General features: G+C 39.7%; 1 protein-coding gene across 8 annotated transcripts in view; it reads left to right on the forward strand.

The window, feature by feature from the left end:
- TSPAN4 (tetraspanin 4) overlaps nt 1–19043 on the forward strand; it is a 437423-nt gene that overhangs the window by 367003 nt on the left and 51377 nt on the right. For all 8 annotated transcript variants that reach the window (XM_071558757.1, XM_071558760.1, XM_071558761.1 and 5 more), the window contains one exon: nt 13762–13836. In XM_071558757.1, coding sequence (XP_071414858.1) covers nt 13762–13836 — 75 coding nt within the window. The remainder of the gene's footprint in view (nt 1–13761; nt 13837–19043) is intronic.

Below are 19043 nucleotides of genomic sequence, written 5' to 3' on the forward strand. Positions count from 1 at the left end.
TCTTTGATAATGGGATGGGGGATAAGATTTCCTTAGGAGTTTGCTTGAGTGAATGAAAAATGAGCAGTATCAAAGAGACATTTCAGTCTATTTACATTTCATACACTTGTGTGCAGAGCAGATGAGACTCTGATCCTGTGTCTTTGTGTTTTCCATGTATGACATTTGTATTGGGTTGTCAGCACACCTGTAAGCTCTTTGGTATTAGGCTGCTGGGATGTTGGGTGTGAATGTTAGTAATTGGTTACCTCTGGCATTAGCCGATTACGTTTGAAAGAAAGGACAAACCAAGTATTTTAAGTTGCAGAGGACAGATAGAGAAAGGCAGTCAAAAGCAGATGTGAAGTTTAATTTGTAAATGAGATTTTTGCAGTTGTATGCAATAGTCAGGAGTGATCCACGTTAACACTCTGAATAGACAGTTTAGGTAGTCTAGAGCTTTGGAGTTGTAATGACTTGAAAGGACTTACATGGTGTCCATGAGCTGAGGAACTGGCAGATACTTCTTGCTCAGTGGCAATGTGTAGTCAGGAGACTGCTTCATTAATCTTTTATGAAAGAGGCCCATTCCTATTTCCCTACATTCAGAGCAATACAGTAATATGAACATGTAAAATAGAACGTAAAGGAAAAATAAGAGGAAACTTCAACTGTCCTACGAGTTTTGTGCAAATGCATAGATGGGGTGAGTTTTGTAGCTGTCATTGTAAGATCTCCATGAGCAAAGAATGGTATTTGCACTGATTCTTATTTGCTTCTGCAACAATGTGAAAGAAGATAAGCTTTTCCATTGTTAGATTTCCACAGGGAAATCAAAGCAACAGGCGTTCTTGAGATAAGTATACAACCTGGTGTATATAATCTTACATCTGAATGTAGATGCAAATTGGTGAATGAAGCAGGTGAACAGGCCTTTCTTGCTTCAGAAAGATTTGTTTGATGTTTCTGCTAGTCTTGTTGCTCAAGACTGTATGACAGAGGTCCCTCTGATACAAGCTCAGCTGTAATTAGAAAATGACAGCTTTGTTCTGATGGGTTGGGTCACTGTCCTCAACTTGTGACAGACGTAGTAAGTTGACTTGAGTTAGTTTATGTTAATTAGTTTATGGACTTCCATTTATTTTTTTTTCATAGGTATTTGGTCCTGCGTTGCTGGGTCAGCTTGCTGTACTACAAATCTCTATAGGCTGTCTTGACACACAGAAATCTGTCTTTGTTCATTTTCCCTTTGCAGGTGGGATATAGTTCTAATGTCCATCAGGGCTTTTAGCCATATCCATCATATTTGTGAGTTTTCACAAAGTGTTCAGCTTGTGTGCTCTTTACCCTTTGCTGTACCACTCCAGCACAAGCAGCTTTGGTGACTTGATCATAGTACTGACTTCAGGCGGGTGCTGCATGCACACATGAACAGGCCATTTCTCAATGCTAAAGAAATGTATGCCTGATTAAGTACATTCATGCTCAAACGTTGACCTATCTGATCCTTTAGTATCTGTGTCAACATTGTCTTTTAAGTTAATTGCTTAAGATCTATGTTTGAGGAGCTAAATTATGTGAATTCTCTGCCTTTTGTACATGTTTAGCAGAGATCTATATTGTATGCTTGCATTGAGAAAGGTCATTCATTATTCCATGGATAGTCCAGGTTAAAAGTCTGAACTCTAGAAATTAAATCATGATGGATTACGTAATTTTTTATCTGTATTACAGTATCCCCTGCAGGCAGCTCATGAGGATGCTCGTTCTGTGTAAAACTCCTGGTAAGCAGAGGTACCTGGCCAATAGAGTTTGCTTTCTAATTAGATAAGACAAATGCAAAATATTATTATCCTCATTAGACAGATGGATAGCTGCAGCAAAATGAAAATAAGTGCCTTGGATAGGTTGCACTGAGAGATTGTGGGAGAGCTGTGAAGCAAACTGAAATTGTCTAAATCGCAATGCCTTTATCATCTTTCTGTGATTACAGCAGAATATGTCTAGGCATCCTGTGTGCTTCAATTACCTTCAAGAAGTATTTAGTCCATGTTTCTGTAATGTCAATAGAAATTTTGATTTATCATATGTGTTGTGTCCAAATCATAAGTAAAAACATCCCAAAGCAAAAGCATTTCTCAGTTTTTATTTTGTTGAAAATGCCTAATTGGTAGACTTAGCTGTTTTCCATTGGCTTCACTCAAGGCCGTCCCAGCTGAGCTGATCAGCCTAATTGCAGCATTGCCTTCAGTTAAATGTGAAACAGAACATTTAGAGAAGCTGCTGGAAAGGGTCAGTGAACATGGTCTAGTGAATATGTTTTTTGCAAATAGGAACTTATTTTTGGTGCAGAAATTCATAGCAATACTGGTAAAAAGTAGTTTTGAGCCCTTGAAGGAGGAATTTTAGTATCTATTTGGTTGTTACAGTTGTTTCCAGACAGCTGAAACTTAAATAATAACCCATGTCCTAGAAGTAAATAAGGCAGTTCTTTATTTCCCCCTCAGATTTTGTAACACTTTTTTTTTTTCTCCAATGATTCGGTACAAAGAACACATTCTTCTGCTCCTGATTGGAATGCAGCATGGTCAGTAATCCAGTCAAAAGAGGCAGAGGGGATTCTTTACCACATATTGCCTACACAAGAGTTGACTAGAAAGGGGGAAGAGCTTGAAGCAGACAAAATGCTGATTCCTCTCTGATTACCCAAAGCTGCCTTCTTATAAAACATCAATGTTGGGTATGTTCCATCACATCACAGATTAGATTAGATAAATAATAAAATGTCTTAGATACACGCTCTTTCCCCTTATTCCTGATTTGTCGATAACCTGAATTTTTGTAGAAAAGCTGAAACAGTGGTTAATGAGAACGAAGGAAAATAATAATTAACAGGCAGATCTGTGTGTTCAGTTTAATTTAAATGAGAACCTCATGTTAATACAAGTAGTTCATCAGAGTTGCTGGAATGAATAATGAGAATTAAACCTTGGTAGTAGGTCAGGACCAGCTGTGGAATGTGCTGATGCAATATACATATCTGTGTGACTATGCAGACATCAAAAGAGTCTCATTTATGGAATAGTCCAAGGGGAAAATGAGTGCCCGTGATGTTTTCTACTGTGCATTGAGAGTTTTCTGAACTTCAGCCAGCGCATCTGTAAGTGAAATAGCAATTAAAAAAATGAGGAAAAAGTTAATGAGTGGAAAGAAAAGGAGCTAAAAAACCTACTGTTTTTGATAGTGTCAATGGATCCAGAGAGCTGACACTTGAAGTTTCATTGTGACAGGGAATTTATTTCAAAGTGACTAAATGGGAAAGAAACAGCCCATGAATGACTTCATCTCAGTAATTTAGTGCTACAGATTCTCATTCCAGTTTAGCACACGATGTGGTGTTTTAGCAATCAAACTAGCAAAATCAGGGAGATGGTGGCTGCAACCACTGCAGAAAGCAAGTAATGCGAAGACCAGGCAGATGCCATACATACAGGCTGAGGGCATTATACATCACATATAACACTTCTCTGTGTAGTGCTGTTTTGCATAGGAAAGGTCTGTTTGGACTGTAAGTACTGAGCACTAATCTCCCTTAGTTTGGTTGTCTCTGTTATGAAGAATCTGCTCCTCATTGACTTTGAGTTTTTAGCTCCTTCTGCTTGGCTGATACTGAAACTCAGGAGGGGATGGAACCAGTCTGAGTCCTCTTCTTCCTGCCTTCTTTTCTCCAACTCTGGTAGCAGTTAATCAAAGGAGCTGGGAACAGAGGAGATAAAGAAGAAAGCTGTTTTTCTTCCCTCCTGTTTTTCAACTTGACCCTAGGCTGAATGTGTAGGAAGGGCTTACCTCATAGGGAAGTATTTAGTTTTCTAAATAGACTAATGCAATACTGCTATTGCCTGATGTGCTTTGAGATATAGAATCATACAATATCTTGAGTTGGAAGGGACCCGTAAGAATTATCTAGTCCTACTACCTGCTCCCTACAGGACTACCTAACTAAACTAAACTAAACCGTATGACTAAGAGTGTAATCCAGATACTCCTTGAGCTCTGACAGGCTTGAGGTCCCACTTCCCTGGCGAGCCTGCTCTGGTGACTAACCACCATTGCAGTGAAGAACCTTTTCCTGACATTCTCTTTCCTTTTAATAGTGTCAAGGCACTGCTTTATGGCAGTCAAACAGGGTGGCAAAGCCATGTGCAGGAGTCAGTGAGGCTAATCTAATTTATATGAGTTGAAAGTTTAATCTGTTTGTCTAAGTAGCTGCCAGTGTTTCCAAAATTTAACTCCTGTTGACTAGTTTGTTGACCAGTAGTTGTTAGGAGTGTATTAGCGACTTCAGCTTCTCTGGCAGTCTGTGCAGGCTCAAGTTCCTCTATCACCTGGAAAGCCTCCTTCCCCCCATCTTGTACATCAGCATTCAACCAATTCTCATGTACCAGAGGTTTCTTCTCCAAAGTGGACCCAGAAACTAAGCCTCATCTTGCCTTACTACTGTCTGTAAGGATTTGACGTGGGTTACTGATATCTCACTGCACATCAAATTGCCAGGACAGTTAAGTAGTCTAAGGAACCTCATGGTGGAAGAGCAGAGCATAAGACTACATGATAGTCTGGAAAACACTTTCAAGAAGGCCTGATTTTTGCCAGAGCTTGCAGTTTCTGGACTGACCTCTGATCTAAAAGACTGACCTCTGCTGCTTTTGATGGACTTCTGCTCTAGATCTCAGATCCACCTGCAAAAGCTGAAAGGTGACAGAGTTCCTCCAGTTTTGAAAGTAAAGAACAGGTAATCTGTGTGTTCCTTGTCAATCCAGACATTCATGTCACTTTTGAGTGTAACACTTGATAGGGTTTTTTTTCAGATAATAAAATTATTTCCTTGGGTGGAAAGCAATAGCTTACCAAAGAAGCTTGTGTGATTGTATTCCTAGTCATTCTTCTGTTATTTTTAACCACCTTAATAGTGCATTCTAAATTCAATGCAACATTGGCTTCTTTTGGTATAAGGATTAGAATTATCCGAACCTCAGAAAAGTAATGTTGAAGATAAAGAAATGGAGGCTAGTGTGTATAAATCAGTGGTGCCTACCCAAGGTACAGCCAGAGCTGATTTGGTGCTGTAAACATTCAGATTCTCAGAAGGAGAATATTACCACCTAAAAGGCAGAATTAGGTAAGCCAAACTGACTACTTGTTTGGCCTTTAAGCTACTAAAAGACTGGCCCATGTGCATCTGATGCAGCAGCTTCTGTGTAGCACATTTGAGAACAGCAATCTTGGGGTAAAACCAACAGTAGAATTTAAATAGACAAAAAATTCCACCTTGTCCCTTATTCTCTTCTTCACCATCTTCTTCTCACCATCTTCTTCATGTACATGTACGTCACAGTTTCTAGGCACTGTTTTGAGACTCCTAGAAATAAGAGAAATGTTCCATTGTTATAATTGGAAGGTGAGGTCCTATTGCAAGCTTAAGCTCAGAGTTTGCAAATACATGTAAAGGGAAGACTGTGGAATTTCACAGTAATTTTTTTACCCTTCAACTCATCATACGTCAGCTGAGCAGCATGGTCATGTCATTTGCTCTCATTGTCTTGGGGGAACTTCTGTCACTTTGCCCAGCACTTGGGGTCAGCCAGATGTTCAGTGTGAACATGAGTGTGAAGCCAGCCCTGCCAAGCCACTTGCTCCTCACACAGGGTGTGGGCACCACTTGCTGCTGCTGTCCTCCTCCTTTCTGGGCCCCGAGCTGTCCGATTCTGTTTCATGCTGGCACTCCAGATGACAAGAAATACCCTGGGCAAGAAGCTCCATTTACTAAATACAAAGATGGTATTGAGGTGTGAGTTAAAGGTGTAAGTTTAGGCACTAATGAGTGTTGCATGTTGTCACCATAGATGGAGAATATTGGTTTAAACCAGTATTGGATTATTTCTTCTTCAGCCACTTGTACTTCACAAGTAGGATGAGTTTCTTGCTTTACTAGTATAAAGATTGACACCAGATCTTGTCCCACCTTTGCATTATGTTCGCAGAAGAGATGAAGCAACCCTTAACAGTCCAGTGAGAGCTATATTAGTCCTAAGGAATCTGTGATCTGTTAAATGGGCCTGTACCCACCTGTTGTTCTGATATTAGAGAGATACCTGGCTAGTATTTGATGACACTTCATGGATTTTGAGTCAGTTTTTGGAGAATATGAAAAATTACTAGAAATGCCATAAAAGGCCAGTTAAAATCCTTTGACGCATGGTATGGGAATATCAAGTCTCTCAGCTCTCACTCACTAATGCAGTAAGACTGAATGATTCCAACTGAAAGCAGTAATGAGACTAAAATGAAACACTGTTAATGTGTTAAGATGGCATATGTTGTATATCTTTCCAGAAATAATTACTGCAGATTTCTTTGAGCTTTATTGATCAGCAGGAGCTTTTGCACATTCATAAAAAATATAGTCCAAACATAAACAGACCTGTACTATATATCCAGCAGGCATAAAGCATGCAAGACTTTGTCACAATCAGAATGAATTAACTATTGAGGCTTTTAGACAATAATAGCTGATGAACCAAATTTAGATAGATTCCGTTTTCATAATGGCGTTTCTGTTCATAAGTTTGCTCATATATATTATTGCCTTTTTATAGTTTATGAGCAAACTTACCATTTTTATGCAAAAAAAAAGATGATTGTGAGGTTAAGGAGATTTACTCCCAAGGAAGTACTGAAAGAGCTAAATATGCACAGCATGGCAGAGAGAGGGCTCAAATGGGACACAGATCTACAAATATTCAAAGAGTCTAAATGCTGTGGGCAGGAAGGCAGCATGCATGGTGCCACAAAGGAGCAATCCTATGGAACTAATGAAAGGAGCATTCAAACGGAGTGTCAGCAAAAACTTTGGTACTGAGATGTAGAATCAGAATCCATGGTGATGGAAATTGATAGAAGCAAACTGCCCTTTCCCTTCTGCTTCAAAGTTCATGTAGTAGATTAATACACTGGGATTTTATTGACTGTCATTCCAGTTATTTTTACAGTCTGGGTGCTGTCCTGTCATTTCTTATTCGCTGCTCTGTGTCTTTCTGTACACGTCTTCCAAGCTGCAGAGGAAGTCACTTCCAATTCCCATTGTGCATTTTCTTTTGTTCTCCTCTCCTTGCTCAGTACCTTGGTAAAGAAAATCAAAGAAAAAAAACAGTGAACCTTTCATAATGTTCCCACTCGCTATTAATATATCAGATCAAAATGCTTATAAGGAATTATGTTAAATCAAACTTCTTGGAAGAACTAGTGATACATTAAACACTTTTGCTTTCAAAAGTAGAAGAAAGTTCTGTTGGTTTGTTTGGGGTTTTTTGAGCACTGATGAAATCCAGACCATATCAGTTTTTATTCTGTGGAAGTCATGTACCAGTGTGTTATAAAAAAGCTATTCTGGGAAGCCTTTTAAAATGCTTGAGGATGATCTTCATATTGCTCTTCTTACAAAGCCAGATCCAATATTGGCAAAAATACAGGACCCTTATAAAGAGTGGGTGGTTCTCCAGGTTTTTCATTATCTTAGTCAGAATTCTTGCATTGATTCAGACTTTCCTTAGGTGGCTTGATTTTTTCCAAACTGTGGAATATTCAGTATATTTGGCAATAGGTTACAGCATTCAGAACCCCTGAGAATGTCGCCCCTCTTGGTGCTTGATTTTATGCATCTAAGTTTGTTGTAATTTGTTTGGCCATGGGAATACTACACTTCTGCAGGAAAGACAGACCTTTTTGACAATGCCAACAATAGTAATGAGGCATTTCCACTTAGTTCAGGAAATGCTATTTAAATATAAATAACAAAATCTATTATAAAATAACAGGAAAATTACAAAGCATATTAAATTCAAGGGAAGTTCTTCGTTTTCAGGCAGCTTAATAAAGTGTGGCTGCTATAAAACCCATTAAGTTCTTTTGACTTTAATGGAGCTCTGTGGATATCTAGGTCTCTTGGTTTCAGATGGGATAAAGTTCATTTTCTTACCATTTCAGTAGGTAAAAGTTTGACATAATTTATTCAAAAAAGAGAGATACTGTTTACACCTGAAGTATTAAAGATAAGGTGCTATCCCTGAAGAGAAGGATTTGTGCGGGATATTAGGTTATCTTTGATAGCACTTCTGTTCATATGAGATTATAATCTAAAGACAAAGCAGAGATCTTTGAATTGTGTGGAGAGCCTGCATTTTTTAATCTATGTACCTTTTTCTCAAATCAGCACCTGGTAACCCAGCCTCAGTGAAAGGCAAAATGTTTGACTGTATCAAACTTGCCATTGATGTTACAGAGGAAAGACTGCCTGTGAATCTTCTATTATTTTTCTTTCTCTGCATCCTGGGAGCTGCTGCAGCTGAAGAGCAATTATCTTGCTGGAGCATTTTCACAGGTGCAGCCTGCCTGCTCACGTGTTGTACTTCATACTGTCTCTGTCAGAAGAAAAGCCAATGATCCACCTTACAGACACTTTAACAGTGTAGGCACAATGTGATGGAAAACAGCACAGGCTGACTGTTGAAGTTATTTGTTCAGATTCTTAGGTAGGTTCTGCTAATTTGAATGTAGTTTGGTCTAAACAATTTATTTGCTAAGCCATGAACTTTAGAATTGTTTGGAATGTATCACTGTTCCAGAGAGACTGCTGGCTTTTGGACCTTCCTACTATTTTCATATTGTTTGTTGAAGAGTATTTTAGTAATACTTTGCAAGAAACTTCTCTCTCCTGCCATAGGTAAATTGAGAAGAGGGTCTGGCACACTGTGATCTTACTGTCCCCTTCTGAGGCAGACCCCCATCAAAGCAAAAGCGTTGCTTTGGCAATCAGTCTGAACCCAGCAGTCTTGATTTCACCATCAGTTATATCACATTTAGTCTCACAGCAAAATGTTAGGAGGCTAATAAGATAATTGCACATTGGTTTACATTGTAGTGGGTCGCTTCTTTCTTTGGGAGATTGTGAGATGAGCAGCTACTCCTGATAAGAGAGATGGGCAATTTGAGCAACATGGTACAACTATTGAGCAAGGAGAGACAGTGGGGAAGCAAAAGACACAATCCTGGATATTAGTGTGTGGTGCTCAGTCACCACACAGAGAGGCAAGTGTCTGTATCATCTGAGAAACCAGGGAATTTGTTTGAGAAGGAAATGTAAATAACTTATTGGTTTTTTTTTTATTTGTGCTTTTGGGAGCTGTGATGGAAAGGTGCTTTAAATGGTGTACATAGAGTGCAGTTCTTTATTCTCCCACTGATATTAAGAGGCTGGATGCAGCAAAGTGGAAGTAGTGGCTCAAAAGGCTGGTGCAGCTTTAGCTGGGATGGGGTTGAAAGTTGGAACCTTCTCTTCTTTAGCAGATTTTTTTCTCTCTGACATCAGAAGGGGGGTGCATATATATGGGATAGGGTTGACAGCAGTTGCTTGCTTCCTTTTCCCTACTCCTTTAATGAGAACCTGTGAGAAAGTCATAGGCTTTGTAGAATATGAAGGTAGCTACTGAGAAACTGGCCTTAGTTTTCTTAAGGGTTGGGAATAGTGGTAGACAGAAAGGCATCACCTTGCCTCCCTTCTCGTCAAAACTTCTATGGGGTTATTTCAGGTGTAATTTATGAAAAGCCGAGGAGTAGGTACCTTTCCATTGAACCTCTACAAGGTTTCATCCCACTGTTTGGCAAGTAGTGTGGTAAAGCATTTCTCTGTACAAGGTCAGATTAATCTTTTTTTATGGAGTTTCACATGAATGCTTTGCTTTGGGATTGTTGTTTCTCCATGCATAAATCTTTATTATACCAACAGCCTACAGCCCTAGTGAACCAAACAAAACTCATTTTTATTATTCCCTGTATTTATCACCACAGTGAGAAAACTCAATTTAAAAGGAGCTTTGAGAGTTTCCAGCAGGTGTGGTGGGGGTTTAGGAGCTGTGAGCCTTTAGTGGGTTTATGTTTATTCCCTTTAAATTTGAATGGTATTTGCCACGGCTGGTTCTGGGCATCATTCCCTTTGGGATGGTACTGAGGATGGAAATGAAAATGAACTGTTGTTGGAAGATGCTGTGGGAATAGAGGAGCAGGTTGTGCATATGTCCATGCATTTTAGTTTGGTGAATCAGAAAATGTGCTGAAGTGTGCAGGCTATGCTTTGCCAGTTCAGGGGAAGCCTTGATTTCTGCTTTCCAACAAGTTACTTTTGGTTCAGGTATGGTTCTTCCTTAGAGGGGGATGACACGTGTCTTGACATGTAAGTGCTTGTAGCTTTTACCAGGTGATGAATTTGAATCCTACACCTTGAGGTTGACCTCATGCAATTTACCTCTGTAACAGAAGATCCAGCACAGGTCTCCACTGTCTGCACACAGAGGGGTTACTAATACATGTTAGTTATCTGTGATATAACCATCTGGGCTTTGACAGTGAATGCAAATGGTAAGAAAGGTATAACTAGATATTTTATATAAAACCAAAATATTTTTCTGTGGAGATAAAGGATAATCCTACTTATCTAGGTTTTGACTTTCTGAAAAGTGTACATTAGTTTTGATTCACTGTGACTTCCAAAATCTGCAGTGCATGAAACCAAATTCCCAGTTCGGAGGAACCTCTCAGTCTGTGTAAGAAAAGACTTAGACATGATACATAACCATCACTGAGAACACTTTTATTCTCATATTTCCCAAATTTTGAGTGCTTGACTCTGCAATTTTAACATCTTTTACAATGGCAATGTCATGACTATTTCTCTAGTATAAAGTAAGGCAGGAGCACCATTATGGTTTTGCCAAAAGTTCCACTCTCCTTTTGCTGGTGGACACCCCAGCACAACTGGCAACAGCAGCTGCCTGCTCCAGGCTGAAGATGGGGGATTTTGGAGAGATGGTGTTGCAGGGGAAAACACTCTTGAGTTGTGAAATTTCACTTAATTTGTTGCCAATTAGGTTAAACTTTTGACTGCCAATTGTGGTATTGAGAAATAATGACACCCCCTGCCCCCTTGCCAGTCTCCAGTGCACTCTCTGTGCATGGTACTCAGTCATGAGAGTCAGTGTAGCAGGCTTTCCTTTTTCTGCTAACCTTTGTTTCTTGATTTTCTTTTTCCCTTAGCTGCACCATGGGGTCCTCCCCATGCCCCTGTCCTCTCAAAGGCCTTGCTCCTCCTGGGCTATCCATGTGTGCAGGTGTGCTCTGCCCCCATGCCTGCTTTGCCATTTTCTCTGATGTCTCCTGCCTCCATGGACTGCTGCCTGTAGGTGCAGTTTCTCTAAAGCTGGTTTCCAGATGATATCCTAAAATAAACCATTCCCCATCTGCTGATAAGAATATTCTTCTTTGGGCTCCCCTTTCTCCTGCAAACTCATTCCCTGGCTTCATCTGTACTCTCTTCATGCTGCTGAGTGCAAAGAAGGGAGGAAAAGCTTTCCTGAGAGCACATTAAACAGGTCCCTGAATTTTATTCCAGTTCCTGGCCATACCCTATGTTCCAGGTCATGTCCTGTGAAGCAGGAACTGGAGGCTCTTGGCTCTGGGGAGATGGCAGAAAGGCATTAGGGGTGAGTGTGGACACCACAGGAGCAGAAAAGGTTCTCTGTGGGATGGTTTGTTCTTGTCTGGTTGTGCATGAGCAGGTGGTTGTACACAGGGCAGGTTTTAGCTGCTGAGCCCTCTCATCTCTACTGGATGTGTGAAATGCATTTTTGAAGGCTAATAACTTTCCTGCAAAAATGCACTCAGTTGGGTAAGACAAAAGGCGTGTGACTGAAATGGAGCCACACTGTTTCAGGTCCCTCCTCTAAACACTGCAGTATGAGAGGATTTCAAATTAAACAACCAGAAATTTAACCTGCGCAGAATAGCTTACTTTGTCCTGCCTCATCCTTAAAGGTAATTGAATTCCTATTTCTTTACGTTCACCAAAAGCTTTTGTCGTTCAGACAGAAACAAGCACAGAATATATAAACACAGATTAAAATTTTGCAAAATGATAAGCTGATGTAATTGAGGTCCTGTGGTAGGAAATGCTGATCACAGTTTATAATGAGTACCAGCCCTTCCTTTGTTCTAGAAATTGTCTCATGCAATCCTGGTTATGCAAGGAATTTCACAGGGAGAAAGTGGTGTTCACGTGCACCTTTTGGAAAAGTGATGCTTTATGGATGAGCAAAAAAGTGCTTTGCAGCCAAATACATAGGGCAAAGTGTCTGTGCATCTTTGCAGATAGTGTTATGCTTTGTCGTGGTTCAGTTAATGCTATTCAGCAGGCTAAAACTGTAAAAAATAAGCAAGCTGCATCAAGACTGGTTTGCAAAGCTATGCAGAAGGTCAGTATTGGATGGTAATGATATGGAAATCAACTTGAATCTCGAGCATGGATGGATTCTGTGATTCAAAAATGGACAGTAATAGGATCTGGTATTAGGGTCAGGCAGGCGTGAAAATACTGGGGATGAAGATTTGAAAATAAATAATTTAAGATTCACAGGATGGAATGCAATGATTTCTGTAGACACAGTAATTGTATGAGGGGAGAAAAGTACTTTCCCCTTCTTGACCTTTTGCCCTCCATTCAGTCACAGAAATCCATAGGTTCAAAGGTTTGGTTTTGGCTTACCAGGCAGTGAAGAAATTCTGATGAAGGCTCAGTAGCTATTAAACTTTCATAAGTTTGCAGCCTTGTGGTTGAAGCTAAAGAGACTGTAGTTGGCTTTTTTTCTCTTGGGGATGGGATTCCAGTTAACTTGGTGTTGCTCAGTATTAGAATTCCAGCCTTACAGGCTGCTAAGTATGTGGAGTTTGTGTTATGGGGAGCAGGACCTTTGATCATGAAAAGTTTCCGAAATGATTCTCTCTTTTACCTGATTTTACAGAACAGTTTCTTTTAATGCTCTGATAGCACTCATTCTAAAGTCTGTGCAGCTGCTGTGTTGGCACTGCTGCAGACCTGTGCTGCAGACCCATCAGCATCTCAACAAAATGCAGAGGATATGGTTTTCCAGAAGTGTTTGGCATTGCCAGCAGTTCCTCTCACTGAAGTCAATCAGAGCTGAGGGCTTTAGAGAAATCTACCTGAAATGCCTGCATTGAAAGTTTTTTATCTACTCCTTTGAGCTTGACTACTGGGTTTTAGTTCCATGGCTTATAAGAGCAGGAGGTGGACTGACTTCGCTTTGGTGTCTTCAGTACAAACCAGGCCATTTCAACGGAAACTCATGGGTGATTTGTGTAGCTACCTGAAACTACTCATAAGGCTACTTGATATACCTTTCACTTCTCCCACAATTCCCATTGAAAGGAGCTATGAATTCATGTGTTATGGGCAAGGCTACCCTCTCTTTCAATGGGAAGTTGAAGCTGTGGATTTCACTGATAGCATTGGGAATCACTGGTATCACTGATGATATCCAGTGAGGAAAAAAATTAAAAATCCTAATGTGGGAAGAGTCCTCAAGTGCTGTCAAATAGGGCACTGGCTTTCTCTTTGTGGGGTTGTAGGCTGTTCTACTGAAACCAGTGATATACATGAGCCATATGTATGTCCATATACCATCACGTTTCCTGACTACTATTGACCTGCTTTTTCGGTTGCTGCATGTTGCAGCATATTTGTATCTTGCTGCCTGTATGATTCCCACTCCCCATTATGCATGATCTGCTGAATGTACTTACTGTGCATCCAGAAAAAGCTGAAATAGATGTTGACGGCTTTTGCTTTTGTTTATCCCCTGTCCCTTCTTCTCTTGACAGTTTTTTATCATGCTGTTAATTATATTTCTGTTGGAGCTCACTGTTGTGATTCTGTTCTTCGTCTACACCGACAAGGTAAGTCAAATTCTTCATTTTTCTTTTCCCTTCAGTAAATTTATATGCCCCTTTACCCTATAAATAAATCATGAAGCTCTTGGTTTGGTATGCACATCATGCTTCTGTCTTCCTTGAGACACTCCTCTCTGAAGGAGCTCTCTCAGAATGCATAAACAGCCTTGCAGGACTGGGCTGTCTTGCTTGTTCATGTGTACAACTCAAGGTCACAGATACTGCCAAGTGCATCTGTCATTAACACAAAGCAAAAAACCAAACAAACACCAAAAACGCCCACAAAAAAAATCAAAGAAGCCAATGAGCCTTACTATGAGCATGTAGGAAGAGACACCCATCGGAATGAAAAGGATTTTTAAAAAGTATGTTTACAGTTTGAGCCACATTGGTGTTGTTACAAAGGAGGTGTCTGTAGCACAGGTACAAAATTCATTATCTTTCCACATTGCTCCTTGCAGCAGATGTGTACTTAGTGGAAAGCCAAGGTAAATGTTTAAAAGTTCAATAAACAAAGCTTTTGTTTGTAGTTTCAAATTTTAGTTGTTTGACTGTTACTCCTTCTGTTGTAAGGGTGATATTGGCTCTCGGAATTATCTTTACCCTTAAAATAATTTTTCTTTTAAAAATTTTTGCTTCAATAAGACAAATACTGGGGCATAATTGTGTTCAACCTACCTATTCAATTAAAATGGTCAAATACTAAGGGAGCTTGAAAATCACAAGGTAGGTGACAAAATTTTGACATGAATTAACAGTCATCAGGTGCATGACCATTAAATGCCTTCTGGAATGGAAAAACAAAGTAAACAAATTAAAAAAAAGGCAAACAAAAACCCTTCACAAAAGATTAAAATAAAGGTTAACAGTAGACCTAGTTATATTCAGTATGTTTAGCAATAACCTGGAAAAGGAGTGGATAAGATGTCAACACTACTTTCTAGAAAGGCTCCAGATTTATTAATGAGCACTGTGAGTGATTGTCAGGAGCACTTCTGAAGGACTGAAGATAGGTAGGTTGCTCGACAACATCCAGTAGCTGGAACGTGGAATGAACTTGCAAGGTAATTATAGTAGAAGGGACAATTTAAAATTATTTGTATGCATTATTGGATTCTGAATTGCTTGTCACCTCATAGGAGAAAAGTCTACATGTCATGCAGGAATAAAGGCATTTACTTAATATGCAGTGGGCCTCCAAAACCCAAACACAACACCTAGTTATATTTAGAAAGGAAATCAGTCAGAAATATTATTGTGTCCTTGTATAAATTGACAGACTTGCCTCCCTGTGAATGTAATATTGAGTTTTGGTTGTGGAAATTATTAGAGGTGCTAGAAAGGTGGGAGAGAGAAGTCATGAAGAGGGATTATGGAGACAGCCTAGATTTAGTCTGTGAAAGGATACAGATCCTCTGCTTAGGAGATCTTAAGAAGAGAAATTACAGTAGTTTCTAAAATAATGGCAGACCTAAAATAAAGACCTGACCTGAACACAGAAGGAATTAGAATTAAGAATTAGATTTATAAGATAAATATATTTGTTATGCTCCATGCCATCATCTTGTAGAACTCCCTGGTTTTGTCTGGTGTTGAGGCTGGTAGTTCAAAAAATGTATGGGTATTGAGGAAAGGAAAAAAAAACCCACAATGAAGTGTGTCTATTCATAAAGTAGTCACCTCTGTTAGGTTGATGACTGTGTTACAGAGAATGCTCGTCCTCACTCTTCTGATGTAAAAACAGTGAAAAAGCTTCAGGAAGGATTCCCTTCCTCCTTCACCCTGTTGGTTTGCAGTGGGTTTTATTGGTTCTTAATAAAAGATCAGGAGACTAACTTTCCTGTGAGTCGTGCTGTAGGTGGTGCAGGAGGTACACTGCAGTTGTCAGTAAGATCAAAACAGAGTCTAAAATGTGGGCTCCAGATAAGTGCATTTTTACTGAGTAATCAAATTGGTATAGTCTGTGCATTGCGGATGAACAAATTTGAGACTGTTAATGTTCCTGTATGACTTTAAATCTTATCCTGAGGAGCGCAATAGTTTGTGTTGCACTTACAGTCCTGACTACAGAATAAATGAAACAGCAGCAGCCTAAAACTGGTATTTTCATACAGCATATTTAGAATTTGTGTGCTGGCTTTCCTAATGTGAACAACAGTATTGCAACAAGTATGGGCATGCAGCTAAGCCCAAAAAGTCCACCACAGTAATCCAGTTAATGTAGTTCCCTGGAAAGACAGTGAAAGAACAATCCACACTAACACTTGCCCATCAGAAGACAGTAACATTAATTTTGTGTGCAAAAGAAGAAAAGGACTCTGCAGAATATGAGTTCGTGCACCTCTGTATTAGTCATTTTGGATATAGATATATGCAGATACATGTGTAATCAATTTTTTGAAGTGCCTGGTATCTTTCTGTTTATTAGGATGGTATGTACATGTAAAATTCTTCCCAGAATAAACTGGGGGCCAACTGTTATTTTCTGTTCCTGGCTTGAGAAGGGATTTTTATTTAATCCTGCTTTGTCCAGTGGAAGAACGTTGGAGTGGATACTTTGTCCCTTGCTGCTGTGAATGTTAATCAATACTGTCCTGTGAAGCAGGCAGTGCTATGACCCTGTATAGGTGCAGAGGCAGGAGCTGAGGGAGTTGCCCAAGACTCTGCAGGAAGGTGGGGCCAATTCTAAATTTAGAGCTCTTGGTGTCTTGGCTACTGACAAGGGTTTGGAGAGGCTGAGCTGTGTTTATGGCCAGGCTGTTTTTGCAGGTGACTTAGTAGCACTTGTTTAGTGAATGGTGTCCCTTTTTTTTCCTTCTGTTTTAGAATGGGCACAGCCACAGGCTGGATATTTCCTGTGGGAATATCAGCCATAGGGTGGGTGTGCATCCATGTGTATGTGGACAGACCGCATGGGCTCGTGGGCTGTGAGCAGTGTCTGTATCCACTGCTGGCACTGTTGCTTTAGTAGTGTGTTAGTTATTAAAGACATCATGACAAAACTTCTTTACAGCCATTTATGGATAGGTTTTTATTCTCTTACTGTTGAAGAATGTGCAGCTGTAGAGGTGAACAGGACAGGCTGCTAGAACTCCCCTGTTCTCATTCATCAACTCGTGAGAAGCCAAAAAATTGCTTCTCATTCTAGTGACTTGGTATCAACTTCTCAGAGCTTTTAAACAGCCAGCTTGCTCTTATGCCCTAGAATGTCTTTTTCTTTCTTGATTTTCAAGATGTTTATCTTGATCTCAGCAGGTAAATGCCACCCTGAAGCCTACAACTCTTTCTCTGAACTAGCTATGTGATCTGATATTAAAAAGAGAGGGACTTGGAGAAAGCTCAGGAATCCACCATGTAAGAAGGAAAAGCTGTAATGCCTTGCTTCGTGAAGCTGCACTCTAGATCTCTTTGGCAGGACCTGAGTTCAGACCTTGTTCACTATTCCTTCTACTGTACTGACTAGTCATGTTGCAAAATATGAGTCTCTTGACTTCTGTACAAGTGAATGTGGGCTGTGATGAAATGGATTCCTGTGGGATGGTTGTCAGGAAAACATACAGGCCTTTTATTTTGTCCTGGCTGTTTCCAAAGCAGCAGTGACTGGTTCATAGACTCTCTTCAGGAAAAAGTGAGCACCTGAGAGACTTGGAAGCTCCTGTTGGCATTTATGGATGTTCATATGCAAGTTCCCAAAGCGTAGCTTGTATCAGAAGTATCAGCTCAAGAGATGGGATAGTGAATGTAGGTTTTGTGTTTATGAGAACTAAGGCAGGTTGTTATCACTCTGGAGTGCAGTATTTTTTCAGCCTACATTTATGCCCCATTTGAAACAGTCCAAACACCACTAACATTGTTAGAGTCATGTAAATGGTGATGTGAATGGCTCTCCATCTAGAGCTGGAATATTCTCTTCAGTATGTTTTATTTTAATTCCGTTAATACAGAGCAGCATTTGACATTTTAATAAGTTTGTCATTTCTGTATGAGGCTCTCTATGTATTTATAAGAGATCCATGAAGTACTGATAGGGTTAACCTTAATTTTATTGTGATAAAGCAGCAGAGCCCTTTCCTGTCAGAGGCTGGATACTCTTATTTCTCAACACAAGATTAGATCCTGTTAGAATATAAATTATGCTAATAAAATGCACAGTCTTGTGCCAGTTCTAACTTGTATAATCCTTCTGGTTTTTAAATCTGTATTTATTTTTACTGTGATGATTCTCCTGGAGGCACAGGGAAAAAAAGTCTATATTTTTTTGCAGCTGTAATGTGATTTTTTTCAGTAGGTTTATTCAGATGCCTGCATGTTATATGATTTACAGACACAGCTATTTAATGTCCGCAAATGGAAGAACGTAACTAAATAATGTGAGGGGGTTTTGTGTTTTGTGAGGTTTTTTCTTTTTAAATGTCAAACTGAGTAACATAAGCAAGGAAGGAACAAAAGCACTGAAGGATCACTGACTATGATATTTCATTATGGCAGCAGTTACTGCTATTGGCAACTCAGTTAGAATGAGAATTTTCAGTAAAGATTAGGCCATTAACTCACTTGGGGTCCCTGTGAAAATTACAGCCTAAATTCCATGCCTGCTTAGCTGTGTTGAAAATGGCCCACAGAATGGTCCACAGAGGATTGAAAAATAATGTCTCTGTTTCTCATGAGATGTGTGAAAATGTTCTTCTTTTCCATGTTGCAGTAAATTGCAATGAACTCCTCTATAGTTTTACTGCTAGCTTATAAAAAATATAGTCTGTATATTGATGCATTTCTTGCTTTGTTTCTCAAACAAATTTGAAAATCATTATAACTCCTGATTGATATTTTTTCTTATACTGAGACAGCAGTAATGTAGTGGATATGATTTCAAGTATAGCTCAGTCCTCACAACCTCCCTCACATCTGGCTTTAAAAAGTGGAAAACCAGACTCTCTTCCCCCTGCTGCACTCATGCACAGTTGCTCACTGAAATGATCTGATCCTGCTAAGCCGCTCGCCTGTATGAGGAAGGGATTCACAGAAACTAAAGAAATTATTCTTATGGAAGGTTTAGTTCAAGTCCACTGCAGAAGATTGTCTTCACTGAGCTTCCATCAAGGGAAGTTTGCCTTTGATAGAGCTTCAGTGAACAGGGTGTCTCCTTGGATAGCGAAATGCCTCTTGTTCCCAGTCAGCATAGCCCCCAGGGCTGTCCACAGCACACACACAGG

This window comes from Pithys albifrons, chromosome 6 (genome assembly GCF_047495875.1).
Source record: "Pithys albifrons albifrons isolate INPA30051 chromosome 6, PitAlb_v1, whole genome shotgun sequence".
Lineage (NCBI taxonomy): Eukaryota > Metazoa > Chordata > Aves > Passeriformes > Thamnophilidae > Pithys > Pithys albifrons.